The sequence below is a fragment of the Oryzias latipes genome, chromosome 6, assembly GCF_053564925.1.
Source record: "Oryzias latipes strain Hd-rR chromosome 6, Olatipes_Hd-rR_3.1".
NCBI classification, from domain to species: domain Eukaryota; kingdom Metazoa; phylum Chordata; class Actinopteri; order Beloniformes; family Adrianichthyidae; genus Oryzias; species Oryzias latipes.
In genome coordinates, this window is record NC_136242.1 from 6,319,123 (window position 1) to 6,345,000 (window position 25,878).

A 25,878-nucleotide genomic window follows, 5' to 3' on the forward strand; every position below is an offset into this window, starting at 1 on the left:
GCCTGTAACCCTTGTGCTATCCTAGGCACTTTACCATTGGGAGTTGGGTCATCTAGACCCACTAGACAGTGCTCTGAACCTTTTTTCTTCAATGATTTGTGATCTTCACTGGTATCCATGGATTACATGAAATCTTCCCACCTTTATCCACCTTTGTCATGGTAGGGAGAACACGTCAATGTGAGGGAGGGGTCATCTAAGATAGCACAAGGGTTAACCTTGTATCCACATTCCAGACATTTCTCCGGTTCTCCTCCTGACACAGAGTTGAATTCAATACTAACTGCACCTGAACGCAAATATTCCATTCAGCAGCTGAAATGCTGATTTCATAAAAGTTTTTGAGGCCATAAGTGAAAATGATTTGCACGATCAGCAGTTTTAGGGTGGTTGGTGTGAGCGAGGAGATGGCAGAGTAGCTGGAGAGCAGCTGAAAAACCAAACCCCTCAGGTGAGGCCTTTGCTGAGTTTCAGACTCCTGCATCGGTAGTGTTTTAAAAAACGTGGAAATTTCAGAGCAGTTCCCCCTTTAGCTCACCTGAAGCTCCGGCATGTGGGTGCGCACGTGCTGCCGGCTCCTGTGGCCCTCAGGAGCCTCCTCTGGATGAACCGCCGCTGAACCACAGTCAGAGGGATCTGGATTCAAACCACTTTATTGTCTGTGTGTGATTCCTTCCATCATTCATGTTTGTCTGAGTGGTTAATACATGGTATTTTATAAGAAAGAGTCCTCTGAACAGCTCATTACAGACGCAGTGAGGGGTGGAGGACTGACAGCAGAGGAGCAGTCAGCTGTCTCACCAAACAGAAGACAGTGGGGCAGCTCAGAGAAAAACACAAACAAGTTTATGAAAAAGAATCCATGAGTCTGAAGCAGCTTAGAAACATTATAGGGATCAGGAGGAGTATTTACAAGCTAACATGGTTGGTTCTCGCGCCTCAACAGACACCCCACGTCTGGAATGTTGGATATCTGAACTACAGGAGAAGAATCGACCAGCCCCCCCACCCAAACCCAGGCTGGGGGGGCCCTGCAGAGCTCTCACAACCACAAGCACGGCCGGGGGCCCAGGACAGGAAGCTACAGGAAGACATCAGTGAAACCAGAGCAGCTGGGGGGGCAGGGTCAGGCTCTCCTGCAGGCAGAGGGACCACAAACCGCACACAGGGACAGGGTCCTGTTCCTTTGCCCCCACCAGAGAGGAGCACAAGTTGACCCAATTTTGACGAGTCCACCGACATTGGAAAAACGAAGTAAAAAGGAGAGTGAAGCTGATGAAGGCTTGATCTGGTCAGCTGAACGGGGGCCAGAGTTCTGGGTGAACACTGGGGTGGGGGCATCCAGATACACTCGTACACATGTACACTAGAAACCAAGCAGACCCGTCCACAGGTGCCCAGTGTGTGCCGTTCACCGGTCCATCATGCTCAGGATCATCTCCGGCGTCAGGTCTCCATTGGCAGCTGCCACCGTTTCCTCGCCGTCAGCCAGCTCCACAGTCTCCGCCCCCTCTGCGTCCATGGCGGCATCCTCCACAGCCAGAGCCACGCCCCCCTGAAGGGGAGCCTCCGCAGCGCCGTCGGCCTCCTCCTTCTTTACAATAATGTCCACGGCCCCGGTGCTCTCATCCTCCACCTGAATGACGGCAGCGGCTGCACACAGGTGAGCACAGGTGAGACGCTGTCATGAGACTGGCTTCAACCAACAACCTTTCAGATGCAGTTTGTCTTTCAGTGCCAGTTTTTGCTCATGGAGACACAACTTGTTACAAAAACAGCTTTATTCCTTTTGTTGGATTTGATCAGAAGTTTTTGGCTCTAATCTGATTCAGAGTCCCAATACTTTAGTAAAACATAAAAAGTGAATAAACAGATGCAGGTGTGTCGATTTTCTTCTTTCATTGGCCTTTGTTTAATATTTAACACTGAAAAAGAGCACATCTGTGAAGCAGATAGAGCAGTAAATGTGTGACAAAAGTAGCGGCTCATAATCCGGAAATGACGGTACATTGAAAGGAATCTTCAGTTTGTGAATCTAAATGAAACAGATGGGGGTTCATGCCTGGACCCCCATGACTCACGGCGGCTGTGAGTCATGGGGGTTCATGCCTGGACCCCCATGACTCACGGCGGCTGTGAGTGTGGCTGTGCACGGCGTGCTCACCAGAGGATGTTTTGCTCGGCGTTCTGACGGGCTTGCTGGGAGCGGGGACTTTGGGGGCGTTCTTAGGGGGTCGGCCTCGTTTTCTCTTGACCGGCGGTTCTTCGGGCGCCGGGACTGGGACGGCAGCTGGGGCTTGGTCCAGTTCCAAGCTCTCTGGCTCATCTTCCTCCAGTAGCAGGGAAGCCTCCTCCTCCTCCTCAGCCTCGTCCTCGTCGTCCGGCTCCAGCTGGTCCTCATCTGAGGGACAGAGGCTCCGCCTTAATGCGGGAAAAGCAGAACTTCCACGGTGGAGGAGGAAACTCTTACCACTGTCGTCCTCATCTCTCCGGCTCCTCATCTTTTTCTTTCGGCCCCTCCTGCCTTTTTTGGGGGTGGGGGCTCCGTTTTCTGCATCGTCCACCTCCCCACTGCAGTTCTCAGCATGCCTCGCCATGGTGTTCTGAAAGACACACACAGTCAGCTCCCAGACGGCGCCGTACCCCAGCAGGGAGGCGGAGCGCGTCCTCACCCTCCGAGTGAACGTCTTGCTGCACTTGGGGCAAACAAAGGCGGTGGGGACGAAGTTGGGGTCGTGGTAACGCTTGAAGTGCATGTCCAGCAGCTGCTTCTGCCTGAAGGTCTTCTCACACTGGCTGCAGCCAAACGGCTTCTCTCCGGTGTGGGTCCGACGGTGCATCACCATGTGCCGCTCCTGAACACAGAGGCAGCGTCCTCAGCTGACCCGCACAAACCTCACTCCCATGCTTCCATAGAACCAGTCGCTCTGTTGCCCGGGTCATGACAGACCCGTGTCCAAGAAGAAGCTTCACTGTCTGCCCGCCTCCAAAAGGAAGACCCTTACAGCTGCGATGAAGGTCAAAGCAGGCCTCTCTGAACTTTAGCTGGATCCGCTCAAACAGAGCTCACATTTTAGGATTTATTTGTTCAAACTGGAAGGAAAAAGACTCAGAACCCAAACGCCATGGAAACATGCAGATGCTGTTGCTGTCTGACTCCTGGTTTTTGCAGTTTCTGCATTGACAAAAGGTCTTTTGATCGTGTTTTGAGGTCTTCACGGTTCTTCTCACCGGTGTTTTCAATGACAGCCATAATAAAGTTGGAGAACATTTTCTGGTGTTTAAAATGATGAAGAAACTTTAGCTGGTTTGTTTTGAAAACTAACCCACCTAAGCGCTAACTAGAGATGCAAACAACATGCTAACTGCTGGTTATTTAATGTGGTTTTATTACATTACAACTGACAGGCTTTTCTACATTGATCCTTGATTATTAGCAAAACAAATCAAGGATTTTTCTAAATCTTTAGTTGCTGTTTAATAAAACATAAAACATAAATCGAGCTGAAGACAAACCGCGAAACTGGAGGTTTGAACTGAATCATGGAGACCGTAACTAAGCGCCAGGCTCCAGACAGCAGATCCTGCAGAACCCTGCAGCTGCTCACCCTGATTTTCATGCCCAGATGTGAGACGTGCACATCGATTAGACAGAAAGGCTGCCATCACAGTGTCTGCATGTGAGCCACAAACCTGTCTGCAGCAGTAGTCACACATGTCGCATTTGAACCTCTTCTCGTTCTTGTGGGACTTTTGGTGCTGGATCAGAGCGTAGCGCTCGTGGAAAACGGCGTCGCAGTAGCGGCACTTCTTTCCAGTCTCAATAAACGAGTGCTGCTTTCGAAGATGGACCCCTATACGAACGACGAGACAGACGCATGAGATGAAGGGGCCCCTCCAGCAGCTGTGTGTGCATGTGCATCTTACCCAGGTCACTTTTGCGAGCGATGACCGTGTCGCAGTGAGGACAATGGAACTTGGCCACATTCTCTGTGTGCTTCTGCAGGATGTGCATCTTCATGGTTCCGCTCTGGGTGAAGCGGGCGTGGCAGATGTAGCACTCGTAGGGTTTCTCCCCTGCAAACACGAGTGCGTACACTTTGTTTTATGCAGCCGTCAGAGCATAACAACAGGAGGAGACAAAGCAGACGCCGGGCTCTGCTCCATCACAGCTCCACGTGTTCAGAGCGTTTACCGGAGTGCGTCCTCATGTGTCTCTTCAGCTTGTACGTGTCTCTGCTGGCGTAGCTGCAGAGGCTGCACTGGAAGGGCCGCTCGCCAGTGTGGGATCGGATGTGGCGCTTCAGTTTGCTCACCTGCACAGAAGCAGAAGAAGCATCAGAGGCTTTTCCTTCTCCACCGGAGCCCGAACGGTCAGCAGCTCACCTCCACACTGGCATAGTCACACATGGAGCACTTGAAGGGTTTCTCATGCGTGTGTTTGTAGCGTCTGTGACGAACCAGCTCCCCGCTGGTCACAAAGGCCATGTCACAGTCCGTGCATTTGTGCGGCCGTGTTCCTGTGCAAACAACGACTGAGCGTCAGGCTCCGCCCCCAAACAACCCCTCCCTGAGCCTCTAATTGTCGGTGCAACTGCTCCGTCTGCTGTGCGTCCCCATTGCATTGACACAAAGAATCATTACTCAATCAGGATGATTACGTCGCCTCTGTCATGTCTGCGTCCACATTCGCCCCTCAAAAACGCAACCCTAGCTTTACGGAGGAGCTCCAGTCAGGATACGCATCGATTTAGTGGCAAAAAGGCAGAGAAACAGAAAACAGGTGCGGGTTTCAAAACACAAACTTCCATTGGACAAAGTTAAGATGTATATAATTTCATCTCATATTTAAGGTGATGAGTCCACACAATAATGCAGGACAAAAGTTTACCTTTGGCAGAACAGACATAACATCGTTTATGACATGAGGCATAAGGAGGGGGAACGGGACCAGAAGTTTCGGATGAACTACACGACTAACCACTCGTCTGTGGGCCAGGGGGGAGAGGGGGCGGACGAGGACGCAACAGAGACGATGTAAACTAAATGACGGACTCCCCATGCAGTCAAGGGAGACGCAGCGCAGACGGTGTGAGTCCAACATAAGCACACCTGTGTGCGTGTTGAGGTGGTTTCTCAGCAGGGTGACCGTCCGGAAGGCTCTCCCGCACAGGTGACACTTGTGAGGCCTCTCGTCCGTGTGGCTCTTCATGTGGCGGTCCAGGTTGGAGCGGCGTGGGCACGTGTAGCTGCACAGCTCGCACTGGAACGTCTTCTTCACACCTGACACAACACACAGCCAGTCATTCCTGCAACCTCCACGCAGGACGGGCCTCAGGCTCGTCTTCATCCACCGTCCTGATCTTTAAGATCTTCTAGTATGAACAGAAGATCAAGCGTCTGCTGTTTAAAGAACCGTTCCTAGAAATGGTAATGGTATTACTAAGATGGACCTTTGAACCCACTGAAAGTCAAACTGCATTGATGATCAGAACTTTTTTTTTTTAAAAACTCATTCTAAATACGGGCTTTTTTCTTACTATAAGATAGGATGTTTTAAGAATAATCAGATTATTGGAGGGAAATCCAAGTTTGTTAACCCTTTAACACAGGAGCCATTGACGCAATTAATGAAATTCCAGGGGATTCTGAAGCGGCGAAGATGCGCCGATATGTGACATTAAAAAGTGTTTACGCAATCAATGTAAATCAGCTGATTCAGTCATGGAGGATAGCGGATGTGTGCCGATATACAATAAGGTGTTGTAGCCAATACAAAAAGCTGCTTTTCTCTCAGCTGATTGGTGTTGCTTCTGTAACGGTTGAAGGTTACGGTTCTGTCAAACAGTGAGTGTTTTTTAGCGGTCAGATGTTCTGAGTTAAAGGGTTAAATCAGACATCCATCATGATCTGGTGAGGGTCGACACAACCCACTACTGAGTGCTTGGAGATCTGCCAACATAAGAAATGACGGCATTGTGGTGAAGGCGAGGCTCAAACACACGGCACGGCCGTCTGACCTTTTTTCTTGATCTTGGTGGGTTTGGGCGGCTTCATGTTGCCCACCACCTTCTCAGCGTTAACCTCTGACAGAAGGCCCTCCTGCTGCTCCTCTTCAAAGTCGTACACGCTGACATCCATGTCCTTATCGCCCTCAGCATAACGCAGGCGACTCTTTTTCCCCTGAAACAGGCAGCATGGCGTCAGTTTTACAGGAGAACTGCACAGCTCCTAGGCAAATGAGAATGACCCCACCTACTTACCTTTTTAACCTTCTTGACCACCCCAGATGGAGGCTGGTAGTCAGGGTCTTTAGCCCAGCTTGGGTCATTGTTTGGAGGCTGCATGGGCTCCTCCTCCCCCTCTTCCAGCAGCTGGTTGCCCACCTCCTCATCATCTTCATCTTCAGCGTGGACTTCAGCTTCCTCCTCCTGCTCCACTGTCTCCACCTCCCCGTTGGCTCCCACCTTGACTACCTGTAGGTCATCGAGACTGTCAGACGTGCTCCAGCTGAATGTTGATGAGCGCGGACAGAACGGCTGAAGCCTTTCTGATCTTCCAGCACCTGGAAGCCCTCAGGAAGAGGCAGCGTGTGACAGATGACTGGGTCTCCATCTTTTGGAATTGAACTGGCGTCTACAAAGGTTCCTTGCTGCAGGGCCTCCACGGTGGTGGCAGACACAGGCACCTGGACCAGCTGCAGCTCCCCGATCCCCAGCGCCGCCTGCTCCTCCATGTTCACCACCTAAGGACAGAGGCAGATGAGCTTTTATTGGGATTCAAACCTTAGTTTCAGATGCTGCCGTCCTCTTTATGATGTGAAAAGGCTTCAACCTGCAGAGTTATGATCTGCGTCTGGTCCACCGTTGTCACTGTGGCTTGATGAGCAGCACCTGCCACGCCCCCAACCACGGCTGCTGAGGGGGAGGACGCCCCCACGGCAGCATCCATCACCTGCAGAAGGCAGTTCCGTTAGCAGACATTCAGCTGCGACGCTGCACGACACGGTCCAAGCTGCTGCAGTCACAACAAAACCACGACTTCATTCCCGTTACAGGGGGAGATCAAAACCCCCCGGAAACATGGGTCAGAGGTCAAAGGTGGGGTAACCGTGAGATTTTGAGCTTGAGTATCATTGACAGCAGCTTGAAAAGGTGATCCAGAATCTTCATCAGTGTGTGATGAAGAGGTTGTCTGCATCCACAGCTGCGCTGTTGCTGCTCCTTTCAGTCCGTAAAGGCAGCATCCTCCGACTGCACTACATCCTGGTCCCACATCCATGTGCAGACCAGGAAATGGAGACCGTCTCTCGTAAACGGGATGAAAAACCATTTGATTTTTAGTAAGCGTATGTAAGAGTAGAGGATTCCCTAGTGGTTGTTGCATTTTTGTGAAAACTGTTCGAAACACTCCAACAGTAAATAGAGGACAGTAGTCCTGACTTTGGAAAAGCTCCCCAGCCCGGATAAAAGGCCGGGTTGTGCCAGGAAGGGCATCCAGTGAAGAAATCTGCCAGAACCACTTGTGCTTATCATTGAAAGCTGAAGGGATATGCCCAAAGGTGAACAACAAAGTCCTGACTGCACAGTAAAACCAAACATTTGAACCTAGAACCTGCTTCCAGGAATAAATGCCCCGCTACAGCCAGCAGAAAGGTCAAGCTTTGAGACAAAGGTGACTGCTTTCTTTCCAAATCCGTCTTTTATCTGAGTGGAAGCTCTGCGTGTTTGGCTCTGACCCGACTGATCCCAGGTTCAATTTAGGACATTTTCCTCAGGAATGCGCTTGTGAAGCCCCTCCCTCTTTAAACTGAGCATGCTCAACTGTCTGTCTGTAGCAGCCTGACAAACTCAGGTGCGCTCACCTCCGTCTTCATCTGCAGCAGGGTGGGATCCAACGAGTCCATCACCATCATGTCCACGCCCGCTCCACCGTCCACAGCAACCCCCACCCCAGCATCCATGAGCTGCTGCTGGGTCTGCCCTGCCACCATCATTTGCTCCCCATGACCTGCAAATCAACACAGGCAGCTCTAACCTCTTCAAAATAAGAGCGCAGCATCACAAACATCTGTTTATGTGTATGATGGAGGAACCAGAACCTTGTTCTAGCCCAACTCCAGCCTGCCCCTGCACCACCCCCCCGGCCTCTGCAGCTTGCTGGAGGAGGTCGGCCACCATGGCATCCTGGCTGTGAACAGCCTGAATGGACGGGACATCCACCACGCCCTCAGCTGACCCGCCGTCCATGCTGGCAAGATCCCAAACCTGGAACGAACATAAAGCAAGATTCATCAGGGTCACTCGGTCTGTGTCACACTGGGGGCACAGCTCGAGTACATTAAATATTCTCTTTAGTCCCACAGGAAGCTGGAAACAGTGATGGAGCAAAGATGAACTGGCAGAACAGATCTAATTCAAAATGAGAAAATAAAGAGAAATCCTGTAGATGAGACTAAAGGGAGGCAGTCTGTCAGTTTCAGGGTGACATCCCCAGCAAACTTATTTGGGTTTTCTTAAAATAAATGCCATGTGACGACAGTTACATACAGTCAGGTCCATAAATAATGGGACAGCGACACCATTTTAGGCTCCAAACACGATTGGAATGAGACAAACAAGATGTGCAGACGGTCAGCTTTAATGTGAGGTTTTTACATCCAGATCAGGAGAAAGGTGTAGCAATCTCAACAGTTTGCATATGTGCCCCCCACTCATAAAGGAACCAAAAGTAACGGACCAATTGGCTTTCAGCTATTCCAGGTGTGTGATTCCCTCATTATCCCAATTACAATGAGAAAGCAGGTCAAAGGTTTTTGAAGTGAGCTGTACGCACAAGAGAGCTTCTGGCACAAGACCGGCAAATATGGAAGACCCTTGTTTCTTTTGGTCGGCTTTACACACCGGGAAGGGGCATCACCCCCCCCGGCAAGAGCCTTGATGATGATGTATGCATTTGGAATCTGCTGCTGTCAACTCTCAAGATGAGATCCTAAGAGCTGTCACTATCAGTGAAGCAAGCCACCATTGGGCTGAAAAAACAGAAAACCTTTAGAGAGATAGCACAAATATTAGACGTGGCCAAAACGGCTGTTTGGAACATCCTTAAAAAGAAGGAACACACTGGGGAGCAGCAACACCAAACGACCCGGAAGACCACGGAAAACGACTGTGGTGGATGACCGAAGAATTCTGTACCTGGTGAAGAAAACCCCCATCACAACAGTTGGTCCGATCAAGAACACCCTCCAGGAGGTAGTAAGGTGTGTGTGTGTGTGTGTGTGTTGATGTCCACAATCTAGAGAAGACTTCACCAGAGGGTTAACTACAAGATGGAAACCATTAAAGAGCCTCAAAAACAGGAAGGCCAGATTAGAGTTTGCCAAACAACATCTAAAACAGCAACCAAAGACTTTCTTTAGTGAAAGAAGTGGAATGTTATGTAATGACCGAGTCAATCACATTAGCTGAATCCCATTGAGCATGTGTTTCACTTGCTGAGGACAAAACTGAAGGGAAAATGCCCCGAGAACAGGCAGGAACTTAAGACAGTTGCATTGGAGGCCTGGCAGAGCATCAGCAGGGATGAAACCAGCGTCTGCTGATGTCTGTGCGCTCCAGAATTCAGGCTGTGATTGACTGCAAAGGATTTGCAACCAAAAATTAAGAAGTGAATGTTTGATTTATGACTATTGTTCTGTTCCATTACTTTTGGTTCCTTTACGAGTGGGGGGCACAAATGCAAACTGTTGAGATTCCTACACCGCTCACCTGATCTGGATGTAAAAACCTCACATTAAAGGTGACCGTCTGCAGTTGACGCACACCTTATTCGTGTCATTTCAAATCCACTGTGGCGGTGTATGGAGCCTAAAATGGTGTTGCTGTCCCATCATTTATGGACCTGACTGTACATTCACCTGTATAGCAGGCTTCTCAAGAGATTGGCACAGCATGTCTGTCATGTTAAACCAGAGAGTGTTACTGGAATGACAGCTGTTAAAAAATGGTTGCCCTCATGACAGTTTTTTCAGGCCCTGAGCTCGCCTGGTTACAGAAAATTCCCGTTTGAAGCGCCAATGAAGTAAAGTCTTTTGGCACATCAAGACCCACGTGTGTTGTTGACATCAGTGTATGCAGATTTGCTGATGACATCACCAAGATTTTGAAACTGTTTATTCAATACTATCAAAGCATTAGTAGGGCTATGGGTTTCCAACAAACTCACCCCTGACTTGTAAGAGTGGTTGTAACAGAAATGATGACTCAGACCAGTTCAGACCAATCACAGCTAACTCGTGTCTTCTGACATTGATCATATCATGAAAACTGACTTCATTTGGTTGGAGGCGGACATAAACTGTTTTCTATGGATGAAGTCCATGTGAATTGGTCCAGTCCCCCAGTTCCTTAAAGCAGTGGCCCCCGACCTTTTTAACGCCACGGACCGCTATGACGTCAGACCCCGTTTTCACAGAACGGTCTTTCAGATGTGGCGGACGATTATTGCAGCAACGCTACAATGAAGGAGGAACAGAGACGTGATAAGACGAACTCTGAGATTTTATTTTGACGTGCATGTCATGGTACATGGCACAGGTGTCATCCTCCTCTCCCTTCCTACACTCATGGAGCAAAAATGAAGTACTGTCTATTAAATGTAGCTTTATTTTCGGGAAGTCAAAGGCTCCTGGGAAACTTTCCACAGACGTTTGTTTTTTACTCATTTTGCTAGCTCCTGGGTTTTATTTAGTGATAAAATAATCACGTGACAGAGAAGAACACCATAGACATAGATGGGTGCAACAGAGAATCTGGCAATTTTTCAAAATAAAACATCTTTCAGATTACAAAATAAAACGGAAGTCATGTACGTTTTTTATTCTGTCTGTGCGGCCTGGTACCAAATGACCCACGGACCGGTACCGGCCCATGGCTTGGGGACCGCTGCATTAAAGGACTCCACAATCCTGGATCGATAAAAGTGTTGTGTCATTTCTGCACACAAAAAACACACTAGAAAGAAAAAAAAGTTTAATTATTAGTTTCTCTGTTAAATATTCAACGCAGATAAACATGAAACAGTGGGGGAGAACTATCTGATAGAAGGTTCTGATCAGCCTGACTGCTTCACTTCCCACTTGGACCATCCCTGTAAACCACATGAAGCCTTCACGTGCACCATGAGGAACTGTTGATGGTCCTAAAGGTCCTCAGAAGATCCTGGTCAGGAGGGTTCATAGTCTGTACCTCATTCCATGAAACAGGAGCCTGACCCTACAACCCTCACGTGGACATCCTCCCACTGCAGCCAGGAAGCTCTCCTCAGGAAAACTAACATCCATTATGAAACAGACCATTGGTTCTCCAATTGGAGCCGTGATGACTTCCTCTCCTGGAGTCTTCCTCAGGTGGAAACTGATCAAACAGCTGCATGCAGGACACCCAAAAATGCTGCTATTTAAACTCTGACTGGGGTCTGCAGAGAAATGCTGCACAGCGTGACCGTGACCGGCGTGGGGCATCTCCTGCCTCCACATTGATGAGTGTTTTTGTAGCTCTCCGAGCCGAGTCGTAGAGGGAGCTCTCCGCTGGAACATGTGTCTGCGGCTCCGAGCCTCCCGGTGGGCTAAGAGCAAGAGACGAGCGGGCGCAGCAGCCGCTGAAGACGCAGCTCGTCTCCACGGGTCACGAACACGGCCGGGGGCGACTGTGGATTGTGGAACACGGCTCGTGGACGGGGAGAGTTCGGGCTTTTTGAGCTGCAGTGATTGATTGGGGCGCGTTTCCGCGGCCGCGTCGTCCTCGCGGGCTCCGCGCCGGCCGGACCCTAACCGTGTGGCGGGAAGACCGTGGTGCCGGGATGCTGCCGGAACCACAGCTCACCTCCATGTTGGTAGATGTTTGTCACCTATTAGGGCGATTGACGAGCAGATGCGGCCCCGCTGACGCACCTATTATGCCTGAGGAGCGGGGAGGCCTGAGCCGAGCTAAACCGCGAACGTCCACCGCTTCCCGCGCCCGAAGTACAGACGGTTAAAGTCATGCTGGGCCGCATACGGTGACGGGCGGTCCGGCTTCGCATCTCGTCTGAGTGTTTGTTTGTGTGGAGCGGGAGCACCGGCAGCCGCAGAGCGGGTTCGGGCCTGCGACACAGCCCGCTAGCTGCATGGCGTCAGAGGCGGAAAGACGGGAAACAAAAGAGGGCAGAAAATGGACGCCTCGGCCTAAACTCTATAACCATCATCCTGCCTTTAAATCACCCGTTCGCCACATTTTCTCGGGAGTGACCGGAAAACACACAATTGTGAGCCGTTTTTGACATGTTTGGACATTTAAGCATATTTCGGAAGGTTTTTCAAAAACGATAGAGGGAGACAAACACTCTTGCACGAGCTGTGGAGACCGAGCCCCATCGTGACACCTAGAGGCCGGTGAAAGATCCTGCAAAACTCCCCCCTTGTCAGAAAAGTAGTGATACTTTACCGGTTTTGGTGCGTTTCTCGTCCCGCGGATCCCGCCTGAAAGCTCAGAGTGTTTGGCACAAAGTTTCTGGAGCTGGTGAGAAAAGCAGCTTTCTCCCGGCGGGTTGTTTTAATCCTCTCCCGCTTTACAAGAGTAGCTTCTGCCACAAAATGGCAGTTGGGAGCTCAGTGCGCCTGTGCGGCCGCTGGGGGGTGGTGTCGAAGCCGCTGCACACACACTGATTGGCCAGGAGGGGCGCCCGTTAGAACACATTCAAACCGAACTCATTCATCTGTGCTGGGACGGCGCTGCCTTCACGGCGCCCGGAAATTCTACACTCCGCCTTGATATGACAGATTCTTGACGGAATGACTGTGTCTATAAGTGTAAATTCTAATAAAATGGTAACATCTTTGAGATTCTGTTAGGATTCTATGCATGACAAAACGACTTCGCATATTCTGTTGTCAAAATACTCAAGTAGTATGACTGATTTCGACCTGTATTTTTGTTTTTGCTCACTTAGTGTTTTTGTGAGCCGTCAAAAACTCATTTAAAAACGTGAATAGCTTTAGTAGCTTTGAAATTACATACGGGGAACGAAAAATGTCAGTACATTTTGAGTCGAGATCGTGCAAACTTAACAAATCAGCAGATGCTTTTTTTTCCTTTCCTCGCTTGAACGCAGCTCTTTCAAACTTGCTCGTGAATTCTTCATTGAATTTAAACTAAAAAAAACAAACATTCGACCTGCAGGAAAAGGCATTTACATTTGGCAATAATGATTTGCATACATAGGTTATATGTAGGTCTTTCCTTTGGAAATGTTCCTCCTTTTATTGAATTTTTTTAGTTGTCACTAAAAAAAAACAACATAAATTTAGGCCATTCGATAGTTTGTAAAGAAACATTACATTTGTTAGTTTATGCAATCTTTGTTAAAACAGTTTACATGTTTGCAGCAATGTTTTTATTATTATGTAATCAGCTTTTTTTTCAAGGTTTCGTGATTCAACTTTTAAACTTTACTATTTAAACTCAAATCTGAGTTTTTCTTGGCCTTCCTCTATCATTATTATTGATCTTTCTTCAGGTAAGCTAGCATACAGTGTACCTCTGAATTCATCTTCTAAACCCGATTGTCCCTTTCGGGGGTCACAGGGTTGCTGGAGCCTATAACTTATCGGTTTCATTGGTTCTTGAGAAAACGTCAGCATTGACAGTGACTGAGGAGTTGGCATTAAAACGTGCATTTTTTTCCTCATGGTGTTTCTGGAGAACATACATATTTTAAGGTGAGGGTATTTGTTATAAAAACAATAAAAAAGGGGTGACTTTGGCACAACACTTTGCACAGGGTCAATCATTAACAGCTGGCAGTCAGATGTTTTTTCAGACCTTTGCACTGCTGTTGCTGCATGTTTGAGTGCAAACATCCAGGCGTGCCTTCAACGCCACACCGGCACTGTGGATCCCCTCAGAGTGAGGGTTTGTTTGTGAGTCACAGAATTCCAGTCAAAAGCAGATTTTGGACTTATTTTTTAATCATTTGCATACATTTTAAAACAGAAGACTGTAAAATGAGCCTGTGGGTAAACAGGGCTGCAGTGGTTCCTCCTCTGCTTCACAGTCCAAAGGAAAGTAGTTCACCAACACCTTCAGTCTGGGTGGTGATCATTTTTGAGGCACTTGAAGGATGCATGACACCGCAGCTGCAGCAGGAACACAGACGGAGCCCCCGAAGCATCCAAACATGGGACTCCAACAACACGTGTCACAGCTGGCTCCACTAGACCCCCCCCCCCCCCCCCTCCCGACAGATATATTCATTATTCTGGATTTTCTTCAGAATCTGCATCTATGATGTATGAAAGGAGGAAAAACCTGCAGTTTGTTGGCACAACACGCGTTCAAGACTGAAGCTGTGTCCCATCAGCAGATTCTCCGTGTTCATTATGGGATGGTCACTCATCCAAGAGGGGAGGGGAAGGTAATCTGTTGATGAGAGACTTTCTGAAGGCACAGCAATGATGAGGCTGGGAGCGTGCTTCATCAGCCCACGATGAAGCTGAGGAGACCTTCAGCTGCAGCAGCTGAACAAAGAATCCCCCCATGAACCCCACAAACCCAAACGGAAATGTTTTTGAGTTTCCAGCCTCATGTGAGATCCTGCTCAGTGTGGCGCAGACGCTGAGGCCCTCTGCTCGCCTTTCACTGCACGCAGATCCCAAATAAAATCCCAGACACTGCAAAAACTAAAACGCAGCAAGAGAGACGGCACCCCTCATGCCAAAGCAAATTCACAGTCATTTCAGTAAAAGTCCTAAAGAAGGACAAGTTAAAGCATGAAAACGTCAGCGTAGAAAAATAGAAAACTTTTTTAAAGTGCTAATGAAATCTGTTTCTCATTACTGTTGATCTTTGACAGACAAGGTTACGAGTCAGCTTCAGGGTTTCTAAAAACAAGAATTCAGGAAGACAGAAAACAATGCAAAGGTGACATCTTCCTGATGGATTATTCAGAGAGCCGGTTCAGAACGATGGAGGGGGTTCAGGTAAAAACTCAAATCCAAATCACTGATCTGTCAAAGAGTAACATTTACACACAAATAACACATTTTGCTGCATTTCAGAATCAAATGGCACATCTTTTTAGAGATGGGGTTTGTGTCTTAAGGATGCAAAATCCAGATGTGACATCATCATTTCTATCAGCTGAACAGAAACTGTCAGATTTTAACTGCTCACACACTGTGATCCAACGTGCGTGTGCACGTGCACGAACCATTCAGCTCGCACCTCTGACCCCCCAGTTCCATCACAGCTCACTCTTATGAAAGGCGCGCTCTGAACGCTGGAGGAATTCACAGCTGAGCGGCGCCCCCTTGAGGACTCACAGGTCCACCATGATGAACCCCCCCCCCCCCCCCCCTTCCCCCAGGGAACTGCGCTCTGAATACATCTTGCTATTTTGGCCAGAATCTGGTCCTCTGGGTCTTCTGTAGCAGATCTAAGTGCATGTGAGAGAACCCGTTAGTGTTATGTATCTGGATTTAGGCCACAACCGGCTGCATTTCCTCCACGTCTGTGTGTCTCACTCCAGGGGGAGAAGGGAAGGGTCCACTAAATCATTGTGATCATGCACACAGACGTCACACTTCCAGAACCTGCAGAGAACTCTGCAAGAGTGACAGCAGCAGCTTCAAAAGCTCTTCATTAAGGCTGATTGACAGGCAGGAGGAGGAGAAATGTTCACGGGTCCACGTGAGGCCGGTCTTGGTTCTGTGGACTTGAGGCAGCCGTCTGCAGCTGTCCCGATGAAGACAAAGGTTGCAGAGCTGACGGGCAGAAGAAAGTCCAGAGCACTGCAGAGACTTGTGTCCATCCTGACCTTCATTTTTGTTTGTCTGCTGAGCCAAAGAGACCCACTGTTCATCCCAGTGGTTCAGAACTGATTTGAACTTCAGAACATTAGCTCTCCAGCTGGTTCTGGAAACATCTGAGTCCATGTTCTGGGTCCAAGATGATGGAGCTTCTCCCTGCCATCCACCAGACGGAGGTGGATCATGAATTATGAAGAGCAGGACAGTTGGATGGGTTCATGAAGGCGGTAAGCGTCTGAGCTTCAGCGGCCCCTCCAGCTGAGGGGTTTATAGAGGCCAGATGGACTGAGGGGACTTTGGCTTGGTGTGGTTAGAACGCCGTGCTGGCCATGCTTCCTGGAGCGAAGAACCTTGGTAAGCTGCCCTGAGAGATCTCCATGTGTCTGTGCGCCATCTTTCCCTCCTCACCTGAATCACACCATGAGAAGCAAACACAACCAGGAAAAAGAGGAGAGGTTAATGAGTTGGGTGAATACTCGATTCTGATTGGCTGCTGGGTTAAAAACCACAGGGAAAACTGCACACCTAAAAAAGTAGTTCCGGTCACATATCTGAAATGTTCTGTATCACTGCGCCGCCTTCTTTAAAACAAACTTTATCTTCACCATTTGGACAAAAACAAGCGGTTAAAGGTGAATTTTCTCTGATGCTTTATTTAACACATCGAGATCATCAGCATAGATCTATCGCTTTCCTTTGCAGCTGTAGTCGAGGTCCGCACCAGCTGACCTGGGAAAGGGCCGTGTTGTCACGGTAACGCAAATAAAGGACAAAAAACGAATTGAATATTTCTTTCTTTTGTAAGTGACCGTGGTAAAAGCGGGATAATGGCCTACAAAGTGCGCATTATCAGCATTAATGCACTTCACGGAAACAACCGTCCTCCACGGTTAAGGCTTCCACGTCGTGCGTTAATTTCTGATAATACACACTTTGTTTGGAATTTTTACATTATTTCTATGTTTGTGTGCTTTGAGGCATTCGTGGTCTAGAATGCTGATGTGAGGAACTCTCCTTCTGTCAGAGAGCCCCCCCCCCCAGCCCCCCCTCAGCTCCTCCTGCAGGAGTGACAGGCTGTGATTACCCAGCAGCAGCAGCGTTTGCTTGGCAGCATCCCGGACCTCCTCCTTGTCCGTCCGACACAGATGCACCAGCTGGTCAATGCTCTCATTAGCCTGGAAGGAAGGAAATGCAAAGTCATCACTGCAGACCTCGGACCCCCCCCTGGAAGAAAACTCAGTCCCGCTCATACCTTCAGGCATGCCAGGGCCTTGCATCCACAGATCCTAGTGTTCACGTTCTGGTCTTCTAGAAGCTCCAAACAGCTGACCACAGCCTGTGATTGGAGGACAAAGCGGACAGTCGGTGCTGATGCTGTAGTGTAACACAGATGACAGCTATTATCCCCTCATTCCATCAATGTTCCTAAAATCAGAGGCCTGTTTGAAGCAAGGGGGTCTGAAGTGGGGGCTTGGACTGTGTCACTGCCAGAACATGTTCATAGGGGGCTAGAGGGTTCCAGGGCGATGTGGAGGGCAGCTCACTACGATGTTCTCCTGGAACCCTGGCTGTGCGACACACAACCATCAACCAGTACATGAACCTGGGGAACAGCATCTCTTCACCTTTGACGTGATCTTTGGCGCTGCTGGATGGCTGTTCGGACCACCCAGATTAAAACTCTTTGGCTTCATTTTAGCAACTAATTCAAAAAGATATAACATCCTATTTAATACATTCAAATAAACTTAAGACCACATTCAACTTAACTACAGACCCAAACCACCTACATCTGGAGAAATATGCATTTGGAGGTTAAAGCTCTTCTAAGTCAACATTGAAGAAAAACAATTCCAGGAGCAAAGCGACAAAAGACCAAATATGAGTCAGTCAAAATGTGTGCAGCAGCTAAGTTGACAAAATACTGACTTATTTTTAGTCAGAATAATTTGACTCTTATCAGTAGCCCTTCTCCTTCTAGTGCTGTTGGACAAACGATGAGAAAGAAGATTTTAAGTCAATTTTAAGACGGCTTAAAATGAATGACGGATCACTTTGATCAAATAAAAAACTTTTTCTAAAGCTTCTATAGGTGGAGTTAAGAGCTACTGTTTTCAAATGAACCAGCCTGACTGATCAAACAATAATATTAATCAGTGATTTCTTATTGATGTTACTATGATGTCATCATTTGTTTAACAGGCATTGAAGTTTTCATGATTGTAGGATGATGTTGTGTTTTCATGGTAACTTCCAGTGAGATGGCCAGCAGTTAATGTCGCCCTCTTGTGGGGGAGGGAAGATGTGTGAAGTTGTTAAATCTAGAGACAGATTTGTTGAATTATAAATGGAACTTGTAACATGCGTACTAACTAGACAAGGTGTGGAGACGTTATGACAGGGGCCTGGCTGCAGAAAACAAGACTGCACATGAGATTATTGGCCAGCAGCGGAAATGATAAAACTTTAGGTGGAAGCAGAGGTTTTTCTTTGTGTCTATATCCAGTTTACCTTTCAACTTTGCATGCTTTTTTTTCTCTCCATGCATGTCTCCTGAACAGAATGCATGCAGATTAAACTGGAATTTTTTTTTTAAGATTGTTTGAACTTTGAGAGTTTAAACAAGAGGGAAAGGTCAAATGAAACCTTTTTCTACGCGATAGAGGGTACCTCTGTTTGCGGTCAAGGACACCCAGTTCTGGCTGTTGATGTCTGCAGCCATGTCCTGGTGGGTTACATTAAGGCTGGCGTACAGCGTGGGGGCGTGTCCTCACCTGTTTCCTCTGTCGAGCCTGAGCAACCAGGCCTCTCAGCACACTGCTGGCAGAAGACGACACTTTTCCTCTGGGGTCTCTGAGCAGCTTGGCCACTGCCTGGAGCCCCTCCCTCTTCAGGCTGCACTCAGGGGGGTGTCGCAAAGCGCCCAGAATCACATCCTGGTCACAGGACTCCAGTTTCTGGACAAACCACACTGATGGAGGAAGATTGTTAGTTCCTGTTAATCAAAGGAAACATCATGCAAAATCAAGGTTTAGAGCTTTAAAGTCTGTTATAATGTTCATTCCTCACTATAATCAACCTCAAAGCAGTATTTGGATCTGTTCATGTATTTCTGAGTCGTCCTCTAAAAACCTGCTCTCTGATCACCAGCCCCTCCCAATCCACAAAAATGAGCGGCTTCTATCATTGTGACATAGACCAGTGAGAACCGCCCCTTCCAGGAAGAGTCTGCACTACCAGCTCCGCCCCCCCCAGGCTAACAGACACACCCAGTTTCTCCACGGAGCTAGCTGTGATCAGCTAAATGGTTTCCTTTTATGAGCACAATCTGCAGATCCATCTTTGTAAAAGTTTGGTTGTCGTTTGTTTTTGTGGGTCAGATGCAGACCAACTCCTGGAAGACATCATGAAAGGGGCGGCACCCACAGGGAGAGAAAGGCGGAGCCTCAGAGATGGGGGTAGTCTTACTTCAGGGTTGGAAAATGACTCATAATTAATAAAATATTTGTTCCTTTGTCAGCCAAAGGTAATATATTATCATATACATGGATATTGTTTACTAAAAAGGTGTAAGAAAAGTGTGAAATTGGCCCTTTGAAGTTATGTGTGTTTGTATGTTTATGTGTGTGTGTTTCTGAGTGTGTGTGTGTTTGTGTGCTTATGAATGTTCGTGTACGAGAGTGTGTGCGTGTGCGTGTTACTGTGGGTGTGTGTGTACCCTCTGTAGCCAGCTCGGTCACGTGTGTTTCCACGTCACTGATGCCGTTAGCTTCCAGGTAGTTCCAGAGCTGGAACAGCGTCACCATCAGCCCGTCTCTGCTGCTTCCTCTCCTCGGTAACTTCTGATCCAGAATTCTCTCGGTCATGTGCATTAACACTGCAGGACCACACGTGTGAGTGTTACGGTGCACACGCATCAGAGCAGCCCGGTCCAGCCCAGCACCCGTGTCGTACCTGTGTCATCTTCATCCTGCAGCACGCCGCCGTAAACCTCAGACAGCGCAGCCAGGAAAGTGTCAGCGGAGCAGCAGTACACGCTGGCCTGGGCAGAACATTGTTGCCATAGCGATACAGCACCCAAACAAAGACCCAGCTGAGGGATGACTGACGGGGACACAGAGAGGTGGAGACTGGGATGAGGATTTCAAATGGAATTTCACATGTTTGAACTTTGTTCATACAATAATTGAGAAGACAGAAAGACAAAAAAGTGCATGAAATCATTAGGAGTTTTTCTTGTTTGAAGTCAGAAATTCAGACATGAATTACTTTACTGCTTTCATGGTTGTTTGTTTGGTATTTACAGTTTATTTAAAGTTAAGTTTATCCTAACTGAATCACATCTACAGTGTGAGAAGAGTACATACAGAGTATGGAGAGAAATATAAACTCCCCATGAAAGAGTGCAGATACAAACTCAGAACTTCCTGTTGTTGTCCGTGCTCAGAAAAGCCTTCGTCATGTGCATCCATGGGAGGGGGCCCCGTACGGGTACTGTGGGTTCTTGAGTTGTCGGGACCCGTAGAGGGTCATAGAGAAGAGCGACTGCTTCTTAAAGGGAGCGCAGGTGAGTCTTGCAGTTCCTTTGAGGCTCGTATGTCCGTCATGAAAATGGACATGCGTGTGGTGAGTGTATCGTGAAGTATTTAGAAGGAGAAGGTTACACGCACTTATGAATTACGGGTGCTGCTGTCAGACGATGCACACTCTAGTCGTTAGTAAGGTGAGTTCTACTGATCGCTCACAAGTGCTGCATCACGCACAGGGTGTGCACGTGATGCATCAGTGTACGTAGGATGTCCACACAAACCACACTGTCTAATTTCCATACCAGTCAGGCTGTGCGAAAGAAACATGCAGTTATCACGTGAACAGCACTAACGATAATCAATCAATTGATTCAACCAGATCGATCTGTTGGAAGCAACTTGTTATGGTAATCCAAATAAATTGATTTGAATTGGCCTATACCATTAAAACATTGTTTAAAAATGAAAGAAATCGACCTATAATCAATTTTGAAAAATACAGTACTATTTGGGTTAAGCTGCCGTAGGTTTAAGGGAGCAGAAGTGCTCAGGTGGAGGAGCAGGTCAGCCAATGATCAAAGGGTCAGCGGTTTGATCCCCACTCCCCCCAGTCAATCATGGTTGTGTCCTTGGGCAACACACTTCCCCCTCCCTGCCTTTAGTGTGTCTCCACTGGTGTGTGAACGTGTCTGAATGTCCCGGTGATGGTCAGAGGGAAGGTAGGGGCAAACTGGCAGCCCCACGCCGCTGTGGTACATCAGTAGCTACCATCACCAAGTATGAATGAATGATGGACACACTGGAAGAATTAATAGTCACGTCTGGAAAAGCAGATAAATCCAATCCACTATTATGATTATTATCATTATACTCCATCACAGCGGCCAACACTCATGATGACATCATCAAACATGGATCAGTCCATCATTCCAGTCCAATGTGTGGGCTGCACGGTGGCGCAGTGTTAAGCACTCTTGCCTCACAGCAAGAAGGCCCCCGGTTTAAGTCCCGGCTGGGGGACCTGAAACAGAACACCGATGGGGGGCCTTTCTGTGTGGAGTTTGCATGTTCTCCCCGTGCATGCGTGGGTTTTCTCCGGGGTCTCTGGGTTCCTCCCACTGTCCAAAAACATGCTTCATAGGTTAATTGGCAACTCTAAATTGTGAGTGTGAGAGTGAATGGATGTGTGATTGTGGACATTCTACCCTGCGACAAACTGGCGACCTGCCCAGGGTGTCCCCCTGCCTTCGCCCATAAGTGGCCAGGATAGGCTCCAGCAGCCCCGTGACCCCAAAATGGGATAAAACGGAATAGAAAAAATGAATGGATGAATGTGTGGACAGACTTTGAATAAAGTCACGTGACCATCCAGTGTCTAGAATGTTCTAAGAATGTTCCCTCTGGATTCTTTGGATGTGGAAAAACAACAGTGGACTGAACTTTAGGAAAATAAAACGTGAATGGATTTGACATTCATTCTAGTTTACTTGTTTGTTTGGACACACATTTCATTTCCACTTGATGATCTGGAAGAAATCCAAAACTCTGGGAAACTTCACTGTTCAGTAGCAGGAATTTCTGTCTGAGTCTCACTGCTGGAAGTTCAGGATTGAATCGGATCATTCAAAATGCATAAATGCTGACTGTGAATCATATTTTCATTCACAAACGATGACATGAATAGAATTGTTCAAATGAATCATTACACTTCTATTACTAACCCTTACATGTCAAACAAGTATTGCACATTTTTCACCTGCAAACAGCCGGTATCCACCCTTAAGGGCAGTTGCGACTAAGTCTAACGGTGCAGTCTGTCACTGCAGCACAGGTGTGCACGTGACTGTACCTTCAGTCGCCTGCCTGAGGCGGCACGGGTCGTCTTTGATGATATTGCGGATGATCTCGAAGACAGGAACCTCCTTCTGCAGTCGGTCTAAAGCGTACATCTCCCCACAGCGCAGAGGGCCAAAGGTTCCCAGACGCTGCAGCATGGAGTCAGGGGAGCAGAAACATTCATGAGCATCATAACACTCCCATGAACCTCTGCTTCACCTGTTGCATAGTTTTTGTGCTGCTGTGCTCCAGAAAGACCACTAAAGCCCAACCCCGTCCCACACCCTTCTCATGGACTCACCAATAGCTGAGCTTTGCAATTCTTCAGGTGGACCACTAGAGTGCAGTCTAGGGTGGTGCAGCCTGTGGTGAGAGGTGAGGGTGGGGAGGCAGGGTTGTCCCAACTCTTCAGTGGCTGAGACCTGCAGGGATAATAACATCTGGGTTGATCTGATCCTGGAAGCTGGAGAGAAGGACCAGTCTTTACCAACAACTAAACCAGAGGAGTGGAAGTTAGTTTTCTTCCTTCCTTCAGGCTATCGTTGGTTGGATCTGTTTTATCTTCTGTATGAGGCTGAAATCTTCTGGTCTTTAACTGTAAAGTCAAAGATCTGCTTTGAAGTAATGTCCCAGTGGTCACAGCTCACCATCACCTCGCCCAGCATCCTAAGAATAAAGGAACCTGGGGAACTTTGGTGAATGGTAAAAGGCATAAAGTGCTTTACAGTCACAGTCCCATTCAACCATGCACACACACATTCACACACTGATGGCGGCTCTGATGACTAACACTGACACCAACCTGTAACCACCAGGAGCAACATGGGGTTCAGTGTCTTGCCCAAGTACACTCTGAGAGAATGACAGGCTTGGTGGGAACCAAACCTGTGAGGTTGACTGCTCTACCACTATACACAGCTCCAGTGGGTTTTTTTCACACTGTGCTATAGCCCTTTGTACTGCATATTTATTACGAGTGATGAAAAAAAAGGTGCTCTACAGCTCCACTAGATGGCAGCATAATCTTAGAAAACCTGTGAGCAGCAGACAAACGTGCTGCTCTTTATGCACAGCCTAAAGACATCACTGGTAAACATACACATATTCCCACGGCCAGTTGCCGCACATTGAAATGTTGCTTTAATGATGTCTATGAACTCAGCTGGAGATGAGTGTGTGAGACAGTGTGTGTGTTGGGGGGGGGGGGGGGGGTAATCTGTCCACTCTGACCTGGCCTTTCCGTTTCTCCTCATGCTCCTCTCCTCTTCATCCTCTTCCTCCCAATCTGACGTGTCGAGGAAGTCAAAGCTACCCAGGGCCGTCTCCACGGTGAGGCTGACCGCGCTGGGCGAGTGGCTGTGCCTGCCTCCCTAAACACACACACAGAAAACACACACAGAAAACACAATGACGAGAAGTCTCAGGGAGAATTCTCTTCTGTGTAAAAACACACAGAAGATCAGCTGATGTTTCCCAAAGAGGTTCTGAGCATCCAGACCTGTGGAACAAGGTTCTTTGGATGGATATGATCAAAGGGCAGGTGATTGACCTTTGGGCCCACATGAACATGTGCGTGCAGAAAACCAAACCCGTTTTGAGCAGCTGTGAAGGACAGTGATGGAGGGCTCGTGTGGTCCGGCCCTGCACCCACTGGCAGGGTGAAGCTCCGCCTCCACTCTTATTACAGTGTGGTCATGTGATTTGTGTGACAGCTGAACCTCAGACTGGGTCAGAACCGAACTATGAACCAAACACTAAAAAGCATCAAGGACCTGCAATGATGCAAAGTCCAAAGCCAACTGGGATGCTGTGGTGAACGTTTCCCCACCTAATCCAGTGTCTATCTTCATGTGCCAAACAAAAGATGGTTTTCTTCTGCGAACAGCAGATTATTTAAAGGAACGATGGATCAGGTCCAGAGCGTCCATGCTTCCTCCTCACCTTCAGAATGATCTGCAGCAGTCGCAGCTCCTGCTCCAGGAGCTGTAACTCAGGGAACTGTCCTCTGCAATCATCCAGGGTGGAGAGCACAGCTCCCAGAGCATCCTTCAAGCCACTGTCCAGAAGAGCGCCTTCCTCCCTGGACGGGTCATCCGTGGTGTCCTCTCCCACTGACACCCACTTGGCTGCATATATGGGATCCGGGCTCACTGGAAGTGGGCTCTCTTCTCCATATAAGTCCGACTCAGCATTCAGTTCCGGTCTGTCCAGTGACAGAAGGACAGACGAGGAGCTCTCCACACCCGTGCCGATCCTCCCTCCTGAGATGTCAGCAGTCGAGGCAGTGGGGATGGTTTCTATGATCATGTTGATGTCGCTGACAGAGAGCTCAGACATCAGAGATGAGACCTCTGGATTGCTGCCCATGGGGGCTCCGTTAGTGCTGCTCTCACTGATGTGGCTCAGGGAGCGCGAGAACTGCCCCGGGCTGTGGCTGCTGGTCGTCCCGAGGTCTTCTTCTATGCCAACGCTGGGGTTCTGCTGCTTCCTGCAGACCAGACAGAATTCTGTAAATATTCACAGAATCCATCATGGAATGAGCTCAGCTCATATACAAACCTGTGTGTATTTGCTGGATGTTGCAGGGGGGGAGGCTCCTCTGACTGACTGGCATCAGACATGGGGGAGGGAGTTCTTCCCACAGATGGGTCACCCATCGAACCCTGCAGGGGCAGAGAAACATGGAGTTACCCCACCTACAACTGAGCTCCAGCAGCTCGGCAGGGACTGTGACCCCCTCCCCCACCCCTTTGTATTTGCTCGATTACCGTGTCATCATATTTCTCTTTTTGTTTTAATTAGACAATCTGACTTGATTGTAATGATCTGCATTGAAATTAACTAAAGATATCCTAACTTGGGTTCTAACAGTCACACTATTCTTTTCTCTTGGCCTCATGTTTTGCTTACACTCTCAGTATGATGGCTTCAAACATAGATTCATAGGATTTTTACATTGAACTGGATAACCTTTAGAAATACCATTTCTAACCTTAGTGGGATTTATTCTGATAAAATAAGAATCTGCTCCAAACTGCAGAGACAAGCAGCTGATGTTCCTCACAAATCAGCTGATTGACGACCATTCATTTCTGCAGGCTGACCCAAACTCAGGGAAAAACGTTGCCAACGCTACCATTACACTGTAATGTTCTTTGAGGGCTTCTCTGACCCATGTTTCCTGAACTGAATCTTTAAATATCAGATAGAAGCCCTTTGTGATTTCATCAGAATAAGAAGCTGTCCACAACAGCTGGAATAAGAACTGCCTTTGGACAGAAAGTCACTGATGGAATACAAAGTCGTGTGACATAAACTGATTGCTGAATTTGGAGAATTCTGCAATCAAAACAATTTCTACCCTCTTTGAGAATCCATGATGTTGATGTATTATTTGTATAATTGAGAGTAGATGAGGTCGATTTTTTTATACTTATTACTCTTTTATTCTGAAAAAGCCCAAGCAGAAACAGGATTTGCTAGTTTAATGCTTTGTACTCAGAGTTAAACAAGAGCTTCAACTCTTCAAAGGGCCTATATCATGCTATTCTTAAGCCTTTCAGAGTCAACTATGTATCTGTGTGTATTATAATGTTATCTTTGGCACACTAAAAAAACTTTTTTTAATGAAATATTAGTTATTTTTGCAGTTCATTTTCCTACCGA

At 48.0% G+C, this 25,878-nt stretch overlaps 2 protein-coding genes across 8 annotated transcripts in view; both read right to left on the reverse strand.

The window, feature by feature from the left end:
• Nucleotides 1-635: 635 nt before the first annotated feature.
• ctcf (CCCTC-binding factor (zinc finger protein)) lies at nt 636-12,713 on the reverse strand. 2 transcript variants are annotated; one of them, XM_004086203.5, is made up of 16 exons: nt 12,486-12,713; nt 8,102-8,267; nt 7,865-8,010; nt 6,835-6,954; nt 6,566-6,745; nt 6,264-6,476; nt 6,021-6,183; nt 5,113-5,283; nt 4,387-4,520; nt 4,196-4,316; nt 3,928-4,077; nt 3,694-3,854; nt 2,673-2,855; nt 2,471-2,603; nt 2,165-2,401; nt 636-1,653 (listed from the first exon to the last, which is right to left on the reverse strand). In XM_004086203.5, exons 2-16 carry the CDS (start codon nt 8,247-8,249, stop codon nt 1,412-1,414), a joined length of 2,502 nt encoding a protein of 833 aa, XP_004086251.1. In that variant the 5' UTR covers nt 8,250-8,267; nt 12,486-12,713; the 3' UTR covers nt 636-1,411. The 2 variants fall into 2 exon arrangements, with proteins under 2 accessions (XP_004086251.1, XP_020557172.1); XM_020701513.3 differs by lacking the exon at nt 12,486-12,713 and adding an exon at nt 10,874-12,170.
• Nucleotides 12,714-13,986: 1,273 nt separating this feature from the next.
• The window catches only part of ripor1 (RHO family interacting cell polarization regulator 1), a 44,717-nt gene continuing 32,825 nt past the window's right edge, over nt 13,987-25,878 (reverse strand). For 4 of the 6 annotated variants that reach the window (XM_023955534.2, XM_023955533.2, XM_078948324.1 and 1 more), the window contains exons 14-24: nt 24,772-24,875; nt 24,154-24,700; nt 23,443-23,582; nt 22,514-22,634; nt 22,226-22,361; nt 19,802-19,951; nt 19,566-19,724; nt 18,622-18,818; nt 17,100-17,183; nt 16,932-17,022; nt 13,987-16,255 (exon numbers count right to left, since the gene is read on the reverse strand). In XM_023955534.2, the coding sequence (XP_023811302.1) occupies nt 16,158-16,255; nt 16,932-17,022; nt 17,100-17,183; nt 18,622-18,818; nt 19,566-19,724; nt 19,802-19,951; nt 22,226-22,361; nt 22,514-22,634; nt 23,443-23,582; nt 24,154-24,700; nt 24,772-24,875 (1,827 nt within the window). In that variant the 3' untranslated portion in view covers nt 13,987-16,157. The remainder of the gene's footprint in view (nt 16,256-16,931; nt 17,023-17,099; nt 17,184-18,621; nt 18,819-19,565; nt 19,725-19,801; nt 19,952-22,225; nt 22,362-22,513; nt 22,635-23,442; nt 23,583-24,153; nt 24,701-24,771; nt 24,876-25,878) is intronic. The other 2 variants (XR_013656306.1, XR_013656305.1) reach the window with 1 other exon arrangement.

Bases quoted from the DNA above. Each gene is read 5' to 3' on its own strand.
- ctcf (XM_020701513.3), bottom strand. From the start codon at position 10,933: ATGGGCCGGTACCGGTCCGTGGGTCATTTGGTACCAGGCCGCACAGAC. The intron at 8,268-10,873 runs GTACATGACTTC...TGTTCGTTCCAG, and splicing joins GCACAGACAGAATAAAAAAC to GTTTGGGATCTTGCCAGCAT. The intron at 6,477-6,565 runs GTGCTGGAAGAT...GATGACCTACAG, and splicing joins CTCTTCCTGAGGGCTTCCAG to GTAGTCAAGGTGGGAGCCAA.